Source organism: Salminus brasiliensis, chromosome 10, assembly GCF_030463535.1.
Source record: "Salminus brasiliensis chromosome 10, fSalBra1.hap2, whole genome shotgun sequence".
NCBI lineage: Eukaryota > Metazoa > Chordata > Actinopteri > Characiformes > Bryconidae > Salminus > Salminus brasiliensis.
The window spans coordinates 3,060,035-3,072,897 of record NC_132887.1 but is presented as its reverse complement, the minus strand read 5'-3'; the positions used below and the strand labels follow the sequence as shown (position 1 = coordinate 3,072,897).

Sequence of the window (12,863 nt, the reverse complement as noted above, 5' to 3'; positions counted from 1 at the left end):
ATGCTAACAGAGAGCTATAGCCGTGGTCCTGGCACAATACATGGAGCCGATCAGCGGGTCCCTACACCATTAACCCCTCTGATCTAACCGTGCTGAGAGAACCAGGCCCAGGGCGGTTTGTAAGCTCAGCTCTGCAGTGGAAAAGAGGCAATTGAACCGAACCGTTTTCTCTCCTCAAAAATGTTTCCTAAACCTGGCAATGAACCGATGGGTTGAAGCAGGAGTGTGTGAGAGGGAAATCACCAAATCATGGTAGATGAAAGACTCAAAAAAGCATCAAAAAAAGGTAAAGGTGCTAGAATTTGTCACTGCACTATGTACAGCGAAACGTGTCCTCCACATTTAACCCATCTGTGGTAGTGAACACACACACACACTAGTGAACTAGGGACAGTAAGTACACACACACACACACACACCCAGAGCGCTGGGCAGCCAACTCCAGTGCCCGGGGAGCAGAGAGGGTAAAGGGCCCGGGAATCGAACCCACAACCCTGTTATCAATAGCCCGGCGCTCTAACCGCTGAGCCACCACTGCCCCTGTTACTCCCAAATACTCCCAAATAAAATCATTAGTCATTAATACCTGACACATCATTCATTCAGAAGCTTTCAGTTTTGCACATTATAAGAATTAAATTCACTGAAAAACTGACTCTACTGTTCACTCCACTGAATATTTCAAAATATTCCCATCATGCTTTGCTTCATCCACATCCAGCATTCCTTGAAAAACAATGGGCAGTTATAAGTCAATTATTCCAAAGGAATTTATCTTGCATTCTCATTGGCTGCTGCTCATCATTGCTCCTGCTGCTGCGTGTCCTAGAGGAGCTCATGGTGTTGAGCGCTCACTACTGAAGCTCATTACCAGCATTTAAAATGACAGAATATACAATACCATCTTTTTTTTTTCATTTTTAAGCAAATTTTTATATTTTTTGTTTATTATAATTGTTTATATTATTTTGAGATAATAAATCATATTTTTCTAAGCATTTTGAGGTACCAAAGTCATTATTTTAAAATAGTATTTCATGATTTTGATAAACATTAACATTAAATATTAAAAATAAAACAATTTTCAGATATTAATATTTTTAAATATAGAAGTTCATATTCCCATAACTTAACATAACTGTAAACCCAGTACCCTATATCTTTTATTATTATTATTATTATTATTATTTATTAATAAAAATAATAATGCTAATAATAATAATAATAATAATAATAATAATAATAATAATAAGCAAATGATACATTTGTATAGAATTTTAAGAAACTAATTTTTACCTTATAACATTTTTTATTCAGTGGCAAGGAACACATTAATAAATCAATAAACTATTATTTTAGGCCTTTTGATGCTACATACAACCATTTTCTTCAAAGGTTCTTCAAAGAACTATCCAAATTTCTCTTTCTTATGAAAACATCTTTCATCTTCAATGGCTTGACGCCACACTTACCGTTTTCTCTTAATTCAGTTTTGTTTATTATTATTATTATTATTATTATTATTATTATGATCCAGTGTCGACCTGAGGAAGATGGGTTCCCCTTTTGAGTCTTGGTTAATAAAAATAAAACAATTTTCAGAGTTTACATTATTATTTTTAAATATTGTTTCTCTATAGAAGCTCATTCCCATAACTTAACTGTAAATCCAGTACCCTATATCTTTATTATTATTATTATTATTATTATTATTAAGCTGATAAATGATTTTTAAGATACTAACTTATTATTTTTTTAAATTTTTTGGTCATTATTTTAAGAAGTATCAGAGCTCCTCTGCTGCAGTGAAACAGTGAAGAACACATGGTGGCGCTGCCGTGCAGATTTCAACCTAATGACTAAAACTCAGGCCTTGATTTAATGCTGACTGTAAACTAAGGAAATTGTGCTGAATTTTGAATAAAAATGATTTCAGTAAAATTTCAGTTTATAAAAAAAATAATGAAGCTTCTGTTTAGAAACAGCAGACTGATCAGACGCCTGCTGCATCTTAAAGAATCTTTACAGAAGGCTAAACACCAGTCTGGCCAGCTGAGGCTGGTTGACCAGCATAGCGTATGTCTTCATTTGAGTAAACCAGCATGACCACCTTGATTAAGCTGGCTGTCAAACTGGCCAAACTATTGGCCTAGCGTGGTTAGGCAGTCAATTATCCCACTCAAACACATATGATAAGCTGACCAGCTGACCAGTTTAACCTGCTTCCTTACCAGTATAGGGTATGTTTTGCCTGGATGACCAGCTTTTAAACCGCATTGACCATCAAAAACCAGCTTAGACCGTCCGAAACCAGCGACCAGCTGACTGCCTTAAAATCAGATCAGATTAGATTAGACCTACATTCCACTGCAGCTTCACTCTCAGCGAGGACGCTTTAGGCTTGTATTATAGACGTGTTTATTATTTACATATTTTTGATTTGTGTAAGTTTGTACTAATTGTTGATGCACCCTGTCCGGTGTCTGCACCTGAGGCCTAGCCATAACAGTGTTTGGTTGTACTGTACAACCCTGTATAATGTGCTATAATGGCAATATTGAACTTGATTGAAGTGAATTGAATATTTCAGGGCTATATAGAAGTTTCTCCACCATAGAAAAAAAACAATGTGCATTTAAATGTTTTTTTTTATTATCTTGATTCTATATTCAGTAAAATCAACTTTTGACACCCCAGTTCAAATGACATGCATTAATGATTTTATAAAAAAATTAATGTAACATAAAAACATCACATGAAATAAAAGCATAAAGTTTACTACATCATTTGTAAACACCGTATTTTATGCAAATTTCTCCCCCAATATGTAAAATTACTAAATAAAACTGCAGTAGTGTCTTTGTAGAGGAAGTGACTTATTTACACATTACAATCAATTAGCCAGGGGTGCCCAAACTTTTGAATACAACGGCAGAGCCATTAGCTTCACTAAAGAACCTTTTAAGAACCTATTTAAAGATTTACCTTACCTTTACCAATTAGCACTCAAAGAACCATTGAAATGCATAAAAGGTTCTCTATGACGCAAAAGCTGCAGTACATGGTTCTCTAAAGAACCTTTTTAATGGAAATGGTTCTGATGTAACAACAAAAAAAGGGTTCTGCTATTGTTACGCTAAGTCAAAGAACATTTTTGTACTATAATAAAGCATTTTTGCTGCAAGAGTTACACGAAATGCATTAAATACATTCATTTACAGTGTCATTTTTATTTCTGAGGATATTTTCAATAAATTATTCAGTTTTATTGAAGATTTCAAGATTTATCAGCAAACTGTCCAGATAGATGGGGTTCCTCATGGCAGCATCACAAAATAAATCTTTGGAAATTATATATATATATATAAATCTTTGCTGGACACTTTTTAATTCAGCAACTGCAAGTCAACTGTAGTCAAGGAAAACATAAAAAAGTCAATAAATAATTAATTTAGTCCCTTTGATGCTACATAGAACCATTTTTAAAGGTTCTTCAAAGAACTTTCCAAAATTTTCTTTCTTATAAAAAACTCTTTTATTGTTCAATAGCTTGACGCCACACTTACCATTTTTCTCTTAATTCAGTTAAGTTTTATTGTTGTTTTGATTATTATTATTATTATTATTATTATTATTATCTTTGCTGGACACTTTTTAATTTTACCATTGTTTGGCTGAACACTACCCTCATCACATTAACTATGTACAAGGATCCATTACTCACACACACTGAATCTAAGAGTGAAAAGAATTCAATGGCAACTGTAGTCAAGGAACACATTAATAAATCAATGCTACATAGAACCATTTTCAAAGTTTCTTTAAAGAACTATCCAATTTTTTCTTTTTTATGAAAAGCTCTTTCATCTTCAATAGCTTGACGCCACATTTACCATTTTTCTTCATTCAGTTTTATTATTATTATTTTTTTATTTTTTATTATTATGATCCAGGTCGACCTGAGGAGGATGGGTTCCCCATTTGAGTCTTGGTTTTCTTCCTCTCAGCCACATGGAGTTTTTCCTTGCCACTGTTGCCACTAGCTGCTCAAACAGGCTCGGACCCGGATCTCTGTGAAGCAGCTTTGTGACAACATTCGCAGTAAAAAGCCTCTAGAAATAAAACTGAATTAAATTTGTAACCCAGCAAAACATCATGTACTGACATTAAAATGGTCCTATATCGACCCATTGATTTATGTTCTATTGCAGTAGAGGGTTCCTCATTGCGTCACAAAAACATCTAAAAAAGTGATTATATATATATATATATATATATATATATATATATATCTTTGCTGGACATTTAATTTTACCATTGTTTGGCTGAACACTACCTTCATTACTTGTACTAAGGACAAGAAATCTACAAGGATCCATTACTCACACACACTGAATCTAAGAGTGAAAAGAATTCAGTGGCAAAGAACACATAAATAAGTCAATAAATAATTAATTTAGTCCTTTTGATGCTACATAGAACCATTTTCAAAAGTTTCTTCAAAGAACTATTGAAGTTGTTCTTCCTTACGAAAATCTCTTTCATCACCTCCACACTTACTATTTTTTGTAATTCATTTATTGTAAAAAACTTAAATCTAAAATAGAACTAAAACTGAATTGTAAAACACCATGTATACACATTAAACTGACCCTATATAAGCTCCTTCTCAATACCAAAGAGCCCCCCCCCCCCCCCCCTCCAACCCTGTTTAATTCAACCAGAAGACACGAGGTGGGTGGTTGACTTTTTTTAAATCCTTTATTTTTGTTTTCTGTGCCCCTTGAAGTTGAGTTGAATTCATAATTCTGTACGCAAAGTTACATTCCATTTAAAAATCAAGTAGTGACAGAGCTTGTATTTACAGAAAACCATATTCTATTTGATTGCACTGGCAGTTTCACATACTTGCACAGCACTGAACGAAAGAAAGAAAAACTGTATTAGTCATCACAGGTCAAAATTTGCAATCTACATTTCACCATTCTGTTAGAAAGGACGTACGTTCGGGTTCGGGGAGGAGGGAGTCGAACTTCATCTACAGCACTGAAAAGTTAAAAAAGAAAAACAAGAAAAAAATGAATAATAATAATAATAATAAAAAAAAAAAAGACGACATGACAAAGCCTACATAACCACACAGTGCTGCTGGATTCGAGCGGTGCAGCTGGTGAAATCTTGAGCACCCATGTCTATGACTCATGTGATGACACAGACGTAAGACAAACATTAATTGGATCTGTGAATCACCCACGAGGCCATCTCTCCTCCGTGGTAGCTCCCTTTTGTTTCCTAGCATACACTGGCAGAACCTAATCGTATGGCACCAATTACTTCATCTAATGTTTCGGTTTCCTTATGACGCTAAAAATGACTCGATATGAAGTATGAAGAAGGTACAAAAAACAAACAAACAAACAAAAAACAAACGAATACTGCATCACACACTTAATGCACACACTCACACGCAATACTGTAACAAACACTTATGGAGGAACTGAAGCATGGTGCCCCTCATTCTCCAATCAAAGCATCCAAACCCTTCCTTCGGGAGCACCACGGCAGCATACTGGATGGAGTAGGAGTGGATGAAATGATTGCAGGTAATAAGACAGCTTTGAAAGGTCATTGGTTTTGTACAAATCCTCCGTGGTTGTGCTCCTTATTACTTCATTAAAAAGAGGCTGGTCGCCTCCCATCATCGAACCCTGTTTACTCTGCAGCTGCTGGAGCAGCAGCCGCCGCATCACCATCACCACCATCAGCATCAGCAGCAGGAGCAGGAGCAGCAGGCTGGGCATCTGAACTCTCGGCAGGCGTGGGCTCTTCGGCCGCGGCCTCGGCGGGCTTTTCCTCCGCGGCTTCCTCGGCTGCCGGCTTCCCCTCCTCTTCTGCTTTTGGCTCCTCGGCCGCGGCCTCCTTCTCTCCGTCCTCGGCGGTAGAAGCCTCAGCTTCGGGCTTGGCTTCATCGGCCTCGGCCTTCTCTTTGCCTCCTTCTTCTTCCTCCTCCTTCTCTTCCGCCGGCGCGGCGGCCTCAGCCTCTCCCTCAGGCTCCTTCTTGGCGCTCTTCTTGAAAGAGAAGCCGCTGAGTTTGAACGGCTTCTTGAAGGAGAAGCGCTTCTTCTGCTTGGCAGGTTCCGCGCTACCCGACGCCGAACCGTTCTCCTCCGACTTGGTGCCTGCATCGTCTCCGTTGGCTACTGGAGCATCACCTTCCGCTGCACTCTTCTCAGCTGCTCCATCTTCGGCCTTCGCCGCCACTGCCGCTGCCTCCTCCTCCTGCTGCTGCTGCTCCTTCTCAGAGTGCTTGCCGTTGGCCTGGACCTCCTCTCCGGCTGCGTCTGCTGACGGCGAAGCATTGCCGTTGGTCTTGGCATGGCCGTTCTCCTGAAAGAGAAGAAGAAGATGCGAAATACATCATGGGTACAGAGCAACCCAAGATTGAAATTTAAAAATGCATCAAAATCTGCAAGATTTGATATTATGATAATGATGATGAAGTGCACAGTGCAAAACACAGCAGTGGTGCACTGGTTGCAGTGGGTTTGTGCACAGCCCCAGTGCATTTGCTCGCCACGTGGGTGAAGCTACTTTGTCTGGCTGGGGCTGGAGCTGGAGCTGTTGCTGTCTGGCTTGGCAATGCAATGCAATGCAAGATGGACGGTGAAAGCACAGCAAGCGAGCCCCCCAAATCGACTTTATTGTAACGACTCGGTAAGTTTTAGCCATCTCCAGCCTGTGGCATGAAATCTAACCCCTACTCACTTTGCAAGGATTCCCCTTCCCCCTTATTCTCGACTAACAGGCTCTCTAACTGGAATAAAGGCGTGGTGGGATCCATGGAGGTGGCTCGGCATTGTTAACAGCCTCAATCCCACCATGATCTTCATGCTTTCTTGCAAACATCCACAACCCACCACCATTATCATCATCATCACCACTACCCCCAAACAGCCTGAGCAAGCAGGCCCAGCGTTATTGAGAGGGAGGGATGGATGGATGGAGGAAGAATAGAAAGGGGTGCGCACTGTAATTCGAGCATTGCAGCCACAGCAAATCTTCGTTAAATCAGTTCATTAATTCCACTTTCTGCACAATTTCAGTCAACTACAGTCATGCATCCGTGCTGCACCCGACCATGTGTTGATTTGGTGGCTGCAGGGCTGCCTTTGTTGGGTGGGTGAATTTTCATTGTTCGTCTCCATCTGGTCTAGTCTGGTCTACCGCTTCCCTCGCAGTCATGCATGCATGCATCCATCCCTGCTTACTTCCTTCCTTCCTTCCTTCTCCCAATCTACCAATCTATCTATCCTCATTCGCCCAACATGAGAGGGTTAACGTGAAGTTACCTGCCCGTTTGCTTTCGCTCCGGCTTCGGCGGGGTTTTCGGCAGCAGTTTCGTCCTTCGCCCCGTTTTTAGCGACTTGGGCTCCCATTGCTTTCCCTCTTACTCCCCAACAAAGACTCCCAGCGGCTGGAATGAATGAACAAAGGCGGCGAGGAGCTGAAGCTGCTGCTGCTGCTGCTGCTGGAGCTGCTGCTGCTGGGTGCGCACAGACGGCTCGCGCCAAAACAACACAACCAAGTGCTAAACTTCACGCGCGTGTTTTTTTTTTCTTTTCTTATTTTTTCCCTTTGAACAATAATTATAGCGGAATGTAAGATAAAGATAATGAAATTGCCTCTTTTGTTAATGAGATGCCATGTACAACGCCCGAAGTTTCGTCACGGCCGGGAAAAGCTACTCGAGCCAATCGCAAGTCGGAATCGCAAGCAGTGGGCGGAGCTTCGGACTCGGGGAAGGGGAAGGAGGAGGAGGAGGAGGAGGAAGGGGCAGCAACTAGTGATGAAGCAGCTGAACTCGCGGAAAAATGGCTTTTAATGGCTTTAGATGTATGTTTTTATGCTCTTAGAAGTGGAGGCACACTGTGTAGTGAACACACACACACACACACACACATATATATATATATATATACACACACACACACACATATATACACACACACACACACACACACACACACACATATATACACACACAGTGATACAGTGAGCACATGTGCCCGGAGCAGTGGGCAGCCATTGCTGCAACACTGTCCCGGGGAGCCTTCCTTGCTCAGGGACCCAACAGTGGCAGGGGACGCTTGCCGAGCTCAGCTCAACCCAGCCCAGGTATCAAACCCAACCCACAAGCCTTATCATTTACATTTACGGCATTTAGCAGACTTACAAAAGTGCTTCTCTATTTACCCAAGAAAAACCTCAGCTAGTTTAAATAGACTAATAATTTAAAGATCCTCTAATCTTAGACTCTACTAAACACAAGTCAATATGGAGACCATAGTACTCTTCTCTTCGCCTGAGTACTCTCAGAAGAGGAGGAGGGTCTTCAGTCTGGGTTTGAGGACAGTGAGTGTTGGACTCTGCTGGTCGGACACCCAGGGGAAGTTCGTTCCACCACTTCGGTGCAGGACAGTAAAAAGTCTGGACGCTCGTCTTCCGTGGATCTTAAAGGATGGCGGGTCGAGCCGAGCCGTACTTGAAGCTGGAAGGGCAGATCAGGCTTTTGACCATCGCCATCAAGTACGGAGGGGCTGGCTGGTCCAGTCTTGGCACTGTAGGCCAGAGCCAGGGGTCTGAATCTGATGACCTGGGCAGCAGCTACAGGAAGCCAGTGAAGAGAGAACACAGCAGTGGAGTGACATGGCTGAACTTAAGAACGTTGAAGACGACCCGTGCTGCTGCCTTTTGGATAAGTTACAGGGGTCTGATGGTGCACAGAGGGAGACCAGCCAGAAGAGAGTTGCAGTAGTCAAGTCTGGAAGTGACGAGAGACTGAACATCTGAGCACCTGGGCGACTCTCTAGAGAGGAAGGGTGCAATTCTCTGGATGTTGTACAGGAGGAATCTGCATGACCGAGTTACGTTTGCAACATGACTTGAGAACGATAACTGATCAGTCCTAATCGTAATCAATAGCCCAGTGCTCTAACCGCTGAGCCACCACTGTCCCAAGCTGGCAATCTTTGCATTGGTCTACCAGTATTCTGTCCCAATACTTTTGTCCATATTGTGTACTTTTGTATTTCCCTATCCCGTTCAGTGTTAAAGCGTGTTTCTTATCAGACTTTTTAACAACCGTTACAAGTGAAAAGTCACTGTGGAGCATTTCTACTGCTACGTTTATCAAGAACGTTATTTAACAATTAAACGTTTATCCTTTGAATTCATATTTTCTAAAAAAACAAAAACAAAACAACAACACCCAGTTAACTCACAGACCAGTCCATCACCCCGACCCTGTCCCCCAGGGAAGGCCTAAAAAGCCTGTGAACGACTTAAGTAGCTTGTTGAAAACAAGCAAAACACCTGGCCAGCTCGAGATGGTTGACCAACATCGATGTGACCAGCTTGATGAAGCTTGGTTAAGTTGGTCAGGCCACTGAAAACCTTTCTAATGCTGGTTTCCCAAAAAAGCTAAGACCACCTGAAAGCTAACTTTGAGCTAATATGCACCAATGTGCTTAGGCTAGCCCTGAGCCAACCCTCCAAACTGTGAGCTAAGACCATATAGCCAAGCTTGCATTTAGCTGACACTCTTATCCAGAGCTATTTACAAGGTAACACATGTTACAGAGGTAGGAGTCTTGCCCAAGGACTCATTGGTGTAGCGCAGCATAGTCCCCAAACCAGGAATCGAACCCCAGTCTCCCACATGGTGTAGTAGCACACTGGCCAGTAGTGGTGTTATCTGTTGCACCACACCAAGCTTACCAAGATATCCCCAAGCTAAGGCACTAGCCCTGAACCTTAGCATGTGTTTCAGTCTTTTGAATATACATCATAAGGACAAAAGTATTGGGACACCTGCTCATTCGTTGTTCTTTTTAGAAAAGTTACAGTAGCTGTCTCTACTGTACAGGGAAAAAAGCTTTCTACTAGATTCTGGAGGAGCATTGGATGATTGATATCCACCCCACCTCATCATCCTTAACTCCGCAACTCATCCCAAACTTACCACCATCCATCATTCCAGAGAACACGGTTTTTCCACTGCTCCACAGCTCAATGCTGGGGGGGGTTTATACCCCTCTATCCCACGCCTGGCTGGCATTAGACATGGTGCCAATAGCTTCATGTTTGCTTAAAGTAGCTGAATGCATTAATTAGACGGAGTGGGCTGACTTCAAAGCTAACACGAGTTCACCATAAGTTCAAAAGCTCTATAGACTTTTAATTTAGTGTCACATGATGCAGTTCAGACACATATGCATAGTTTTTGTGTCTAGAAGGGGCAAGTCAAGGGATCATGTAATCATCAGATTAGGCCTAATAGCCTTGACCCAAGATTTCTAACAAACTCTAAGATCAAGTCAAGTGGCTTTATTGTCATTTCAGCTCTGTACGAGTATACAGTGAAATTAAATTATGTTTTATCCAGAACAAGGTGCAACATGGAACAAAACGAGAACAAAAACAGTACAGTACAGGACGGACTGCAGAAAGTGGAACATGCAAGACAGTACAATAAATACAATAAATACGGCTCAATTCTGAGTAGAGGTATTAAGTGTAAGGTGCATTGAACTTTAACATGCTGTGAAACATGTAACACAGCAGGTACTGAGGTAGTAAAGCATGGAATATAAATAAGATAAATAAATAGAAATATAATATAATATAATATAATAAGTTTCCAGGCTTTTTTCTGTCCTGCCCCGAAGTGGTGAAACGAACTTCCCCTGAGTGTCCGAACGCTCGCTGTCTTCAAACCCAGACTGAAGACCCTCCTCTTCTGAGAGTACTCAGGCGAAGAGAAGAGTACCATGGTCTCCTTATTGACTTGTGTTTAGTAGAGTCTAAGATTAGAGGATCTTTGATTTTTTAGTCTATTTAAACTAGCTGAGGTTATTATTGAGTAAACAGTGAAGCACTTTTGTAAGTCGCTCTGGAGAAGAACGTAAATGTAATATAATATAATTATAATAGCTCTCAGTTTTCATTTCCTCATCACCTGAATCTGGCAGTGCTCCATGACTTTTTTCTTCTATTGCAAGTTAAAAAGGTCATTTTGCTTTAAAGTTGTTGTTTCTGAGATACAAGGTTTTGTTCCGGCAGTGGCAAGCCTTCATTTACTTCTACTGGAAGCGTCAGTGGCCCAGGTAAATGGTCTCCAGCCCCGGTCCCGGAGGCCCCCTGGCACCCCTGCTCTCAGTACACCTGATCCAGCTAATTAACAAGCCCCACCCGAGTTGAAGGTGGTGTGTTGGAGCAGGAAACCACAAAAATGTGCATGCTGCTCCAGACCCAGGGCTGGGAACCATGGGCCTAAGAGCAGGAGTCCCCAACTCGCATTGTTGTGTTTCCCATGCTTTGACACACCCACTGTAACTCAGTCTGGGCTTGATAATGACTTAATTGACTGTGTCAGGTGTGCTGAGTGCACCTCCAGCACCAGGGTTGGAGACCATTGTGGACCAAATGGGAAAATGGCGTGAATGGGATTGGTCTCTGGAGTGTTCCTTTAGGAGTGGGCTATATTAATTAGGGGTAGCTGATAATTGAAGTGATTAGTCCTACAATTGACAAAATGATGGATGAGTGTAATTATGCTGATGATTTTACACCTGCAGTTTACAAAGCACCAACCCAAACAACTGCGTGCACGATGACGCCTGTCTACGGAACCCCCCTGACCTGGATTCAGTAATGGTTTACTGTCAGCTCTAGACGGACCTGTTTGGAGTACACATATGCAGTCTGATACAGTGTGTGTGTGTGTGTGTGTGTGTGTGTGTGTGTGTGTGTGTGTGTGTGTGTGTGCACATCCACATTATTGCAGATCACCATGGCAACTGCTTGCACCAGAAACACCAACACAAGCTAAGAGAGAGAGAGAGAGAGATTTCAACAATCCAATAATAAACACGAAAAAAAAAGTAAGTAGGCCATCCGTTGTCATGCATGCTGAGTTGTTATTGCATTAAACTCAAACAACATACATGGTTACTTACATTTATATGACAAAAAAAAAAATCTTAAAAGAAGATTGTCACATTTATCTTTATTTAATTTATTTCATCTAGGTATTTACCATATGAGCCAATACAGGCCTTCACTATACCATGTGATAGACCAGAATTAAATAAACAAATAAATATTTATCAAGTATCTTGATCTAGAGTAAGTTTGATGTAAAATGCACTGTAATTTGTAATTCGTAAATCATTTCCAAATATGACTTTAAATTAATTGCCTATATAGTCAATAGCATGAGCTCAACCTGGAAGCAATGGCCATCTCTTTGTGGACCAACTCTATCTGGCGTGGCTTTGTATACATTGTGAAACCAGATCTCGGCTGTACTTTGAAAGCAAGCCAAGCATATAAATAAAAAATAATGATCATGTGACTATATATATATATATAATTTTTTTTATATAGTAATCGATCCATGCTAACCACCGACCTAGCAAAGAGACTCGAGAGAGAGAGGAGATATGTTAATTCTTAATAAAAATACATTGCATAGGACTCATCATCTGATTTCAATGCAGTGAATCCTAGCACACCCCTGGGAGATGTTAAGATAGTGAGGGACGGAGTTTTGGGGGTTTTAACCAAAGAAGGCCCTTAATCTGTATGCATTACCGTCGCCATGCATGTTAAGTTAATATTGCATTGAACTTAGTGAGTGATCAGATGGAAGAAGAAGAACCACCAGAAGAAACACCGTCTTAAACACTATCAAATACTCGTATGTGTCTGAATGGCCTGAGATCTTTCAGCTGTAGTTTACAGAGTTTACAGAGAGTGAAGCTCAGGGGTTTGAGCTGCTCTCCTCTCTGGTTTTACAGATG

General features: G+C 41.1%; 1 protein-coding gene across 1 annotated transcript; it reads right to left on the bottom strand.

Moving 5' to 3' along the window:
• Nucleotides 1-4,742: 4,742 nt before the first annotated feature.
• On the bottom strand, nt 4,743-7,577 carry marcksb (myristoylated alanine-rich protein kinase C substrate b). Its single transcript, XM_072689006.1, has 2 exons — nt 7,350-7,577; nt 4,743-6,387 (listed from the first exon to the last, which is right to left on the bottom strand). Exons 1-2 carry the CDS (start codon nt 7,434-7,436, stop codon nt 5,713-5,715), a joined length of 762 nt encoding a protein of 253 aa, XP_072545107.1. The 5' UTR covers nt 7,437-7,577; the 3' UTR covers nt 4,743-5,712.
• Nucleotides 7,578-12,863: the final 5,286 nt, after the last annotated feature.

Excerpts from the sequence above, each read along its gene's own strand:
- marcksb (XM_072689006.1), bottom strand. The coding sequence starts at position 7,436 with ATGGGAGCCCAAGTCGCTAAAAACGGGGCGAAGGACGAAACTGCTGCC. Across the intron at positions 6,388-7,349 it reads GAGCGAAAGCAAACGGGCAG|GAGAACGGCCATGCCAAGAC; the intron begins GTAACTTCACGT and ends CTTCTCTTTCAG.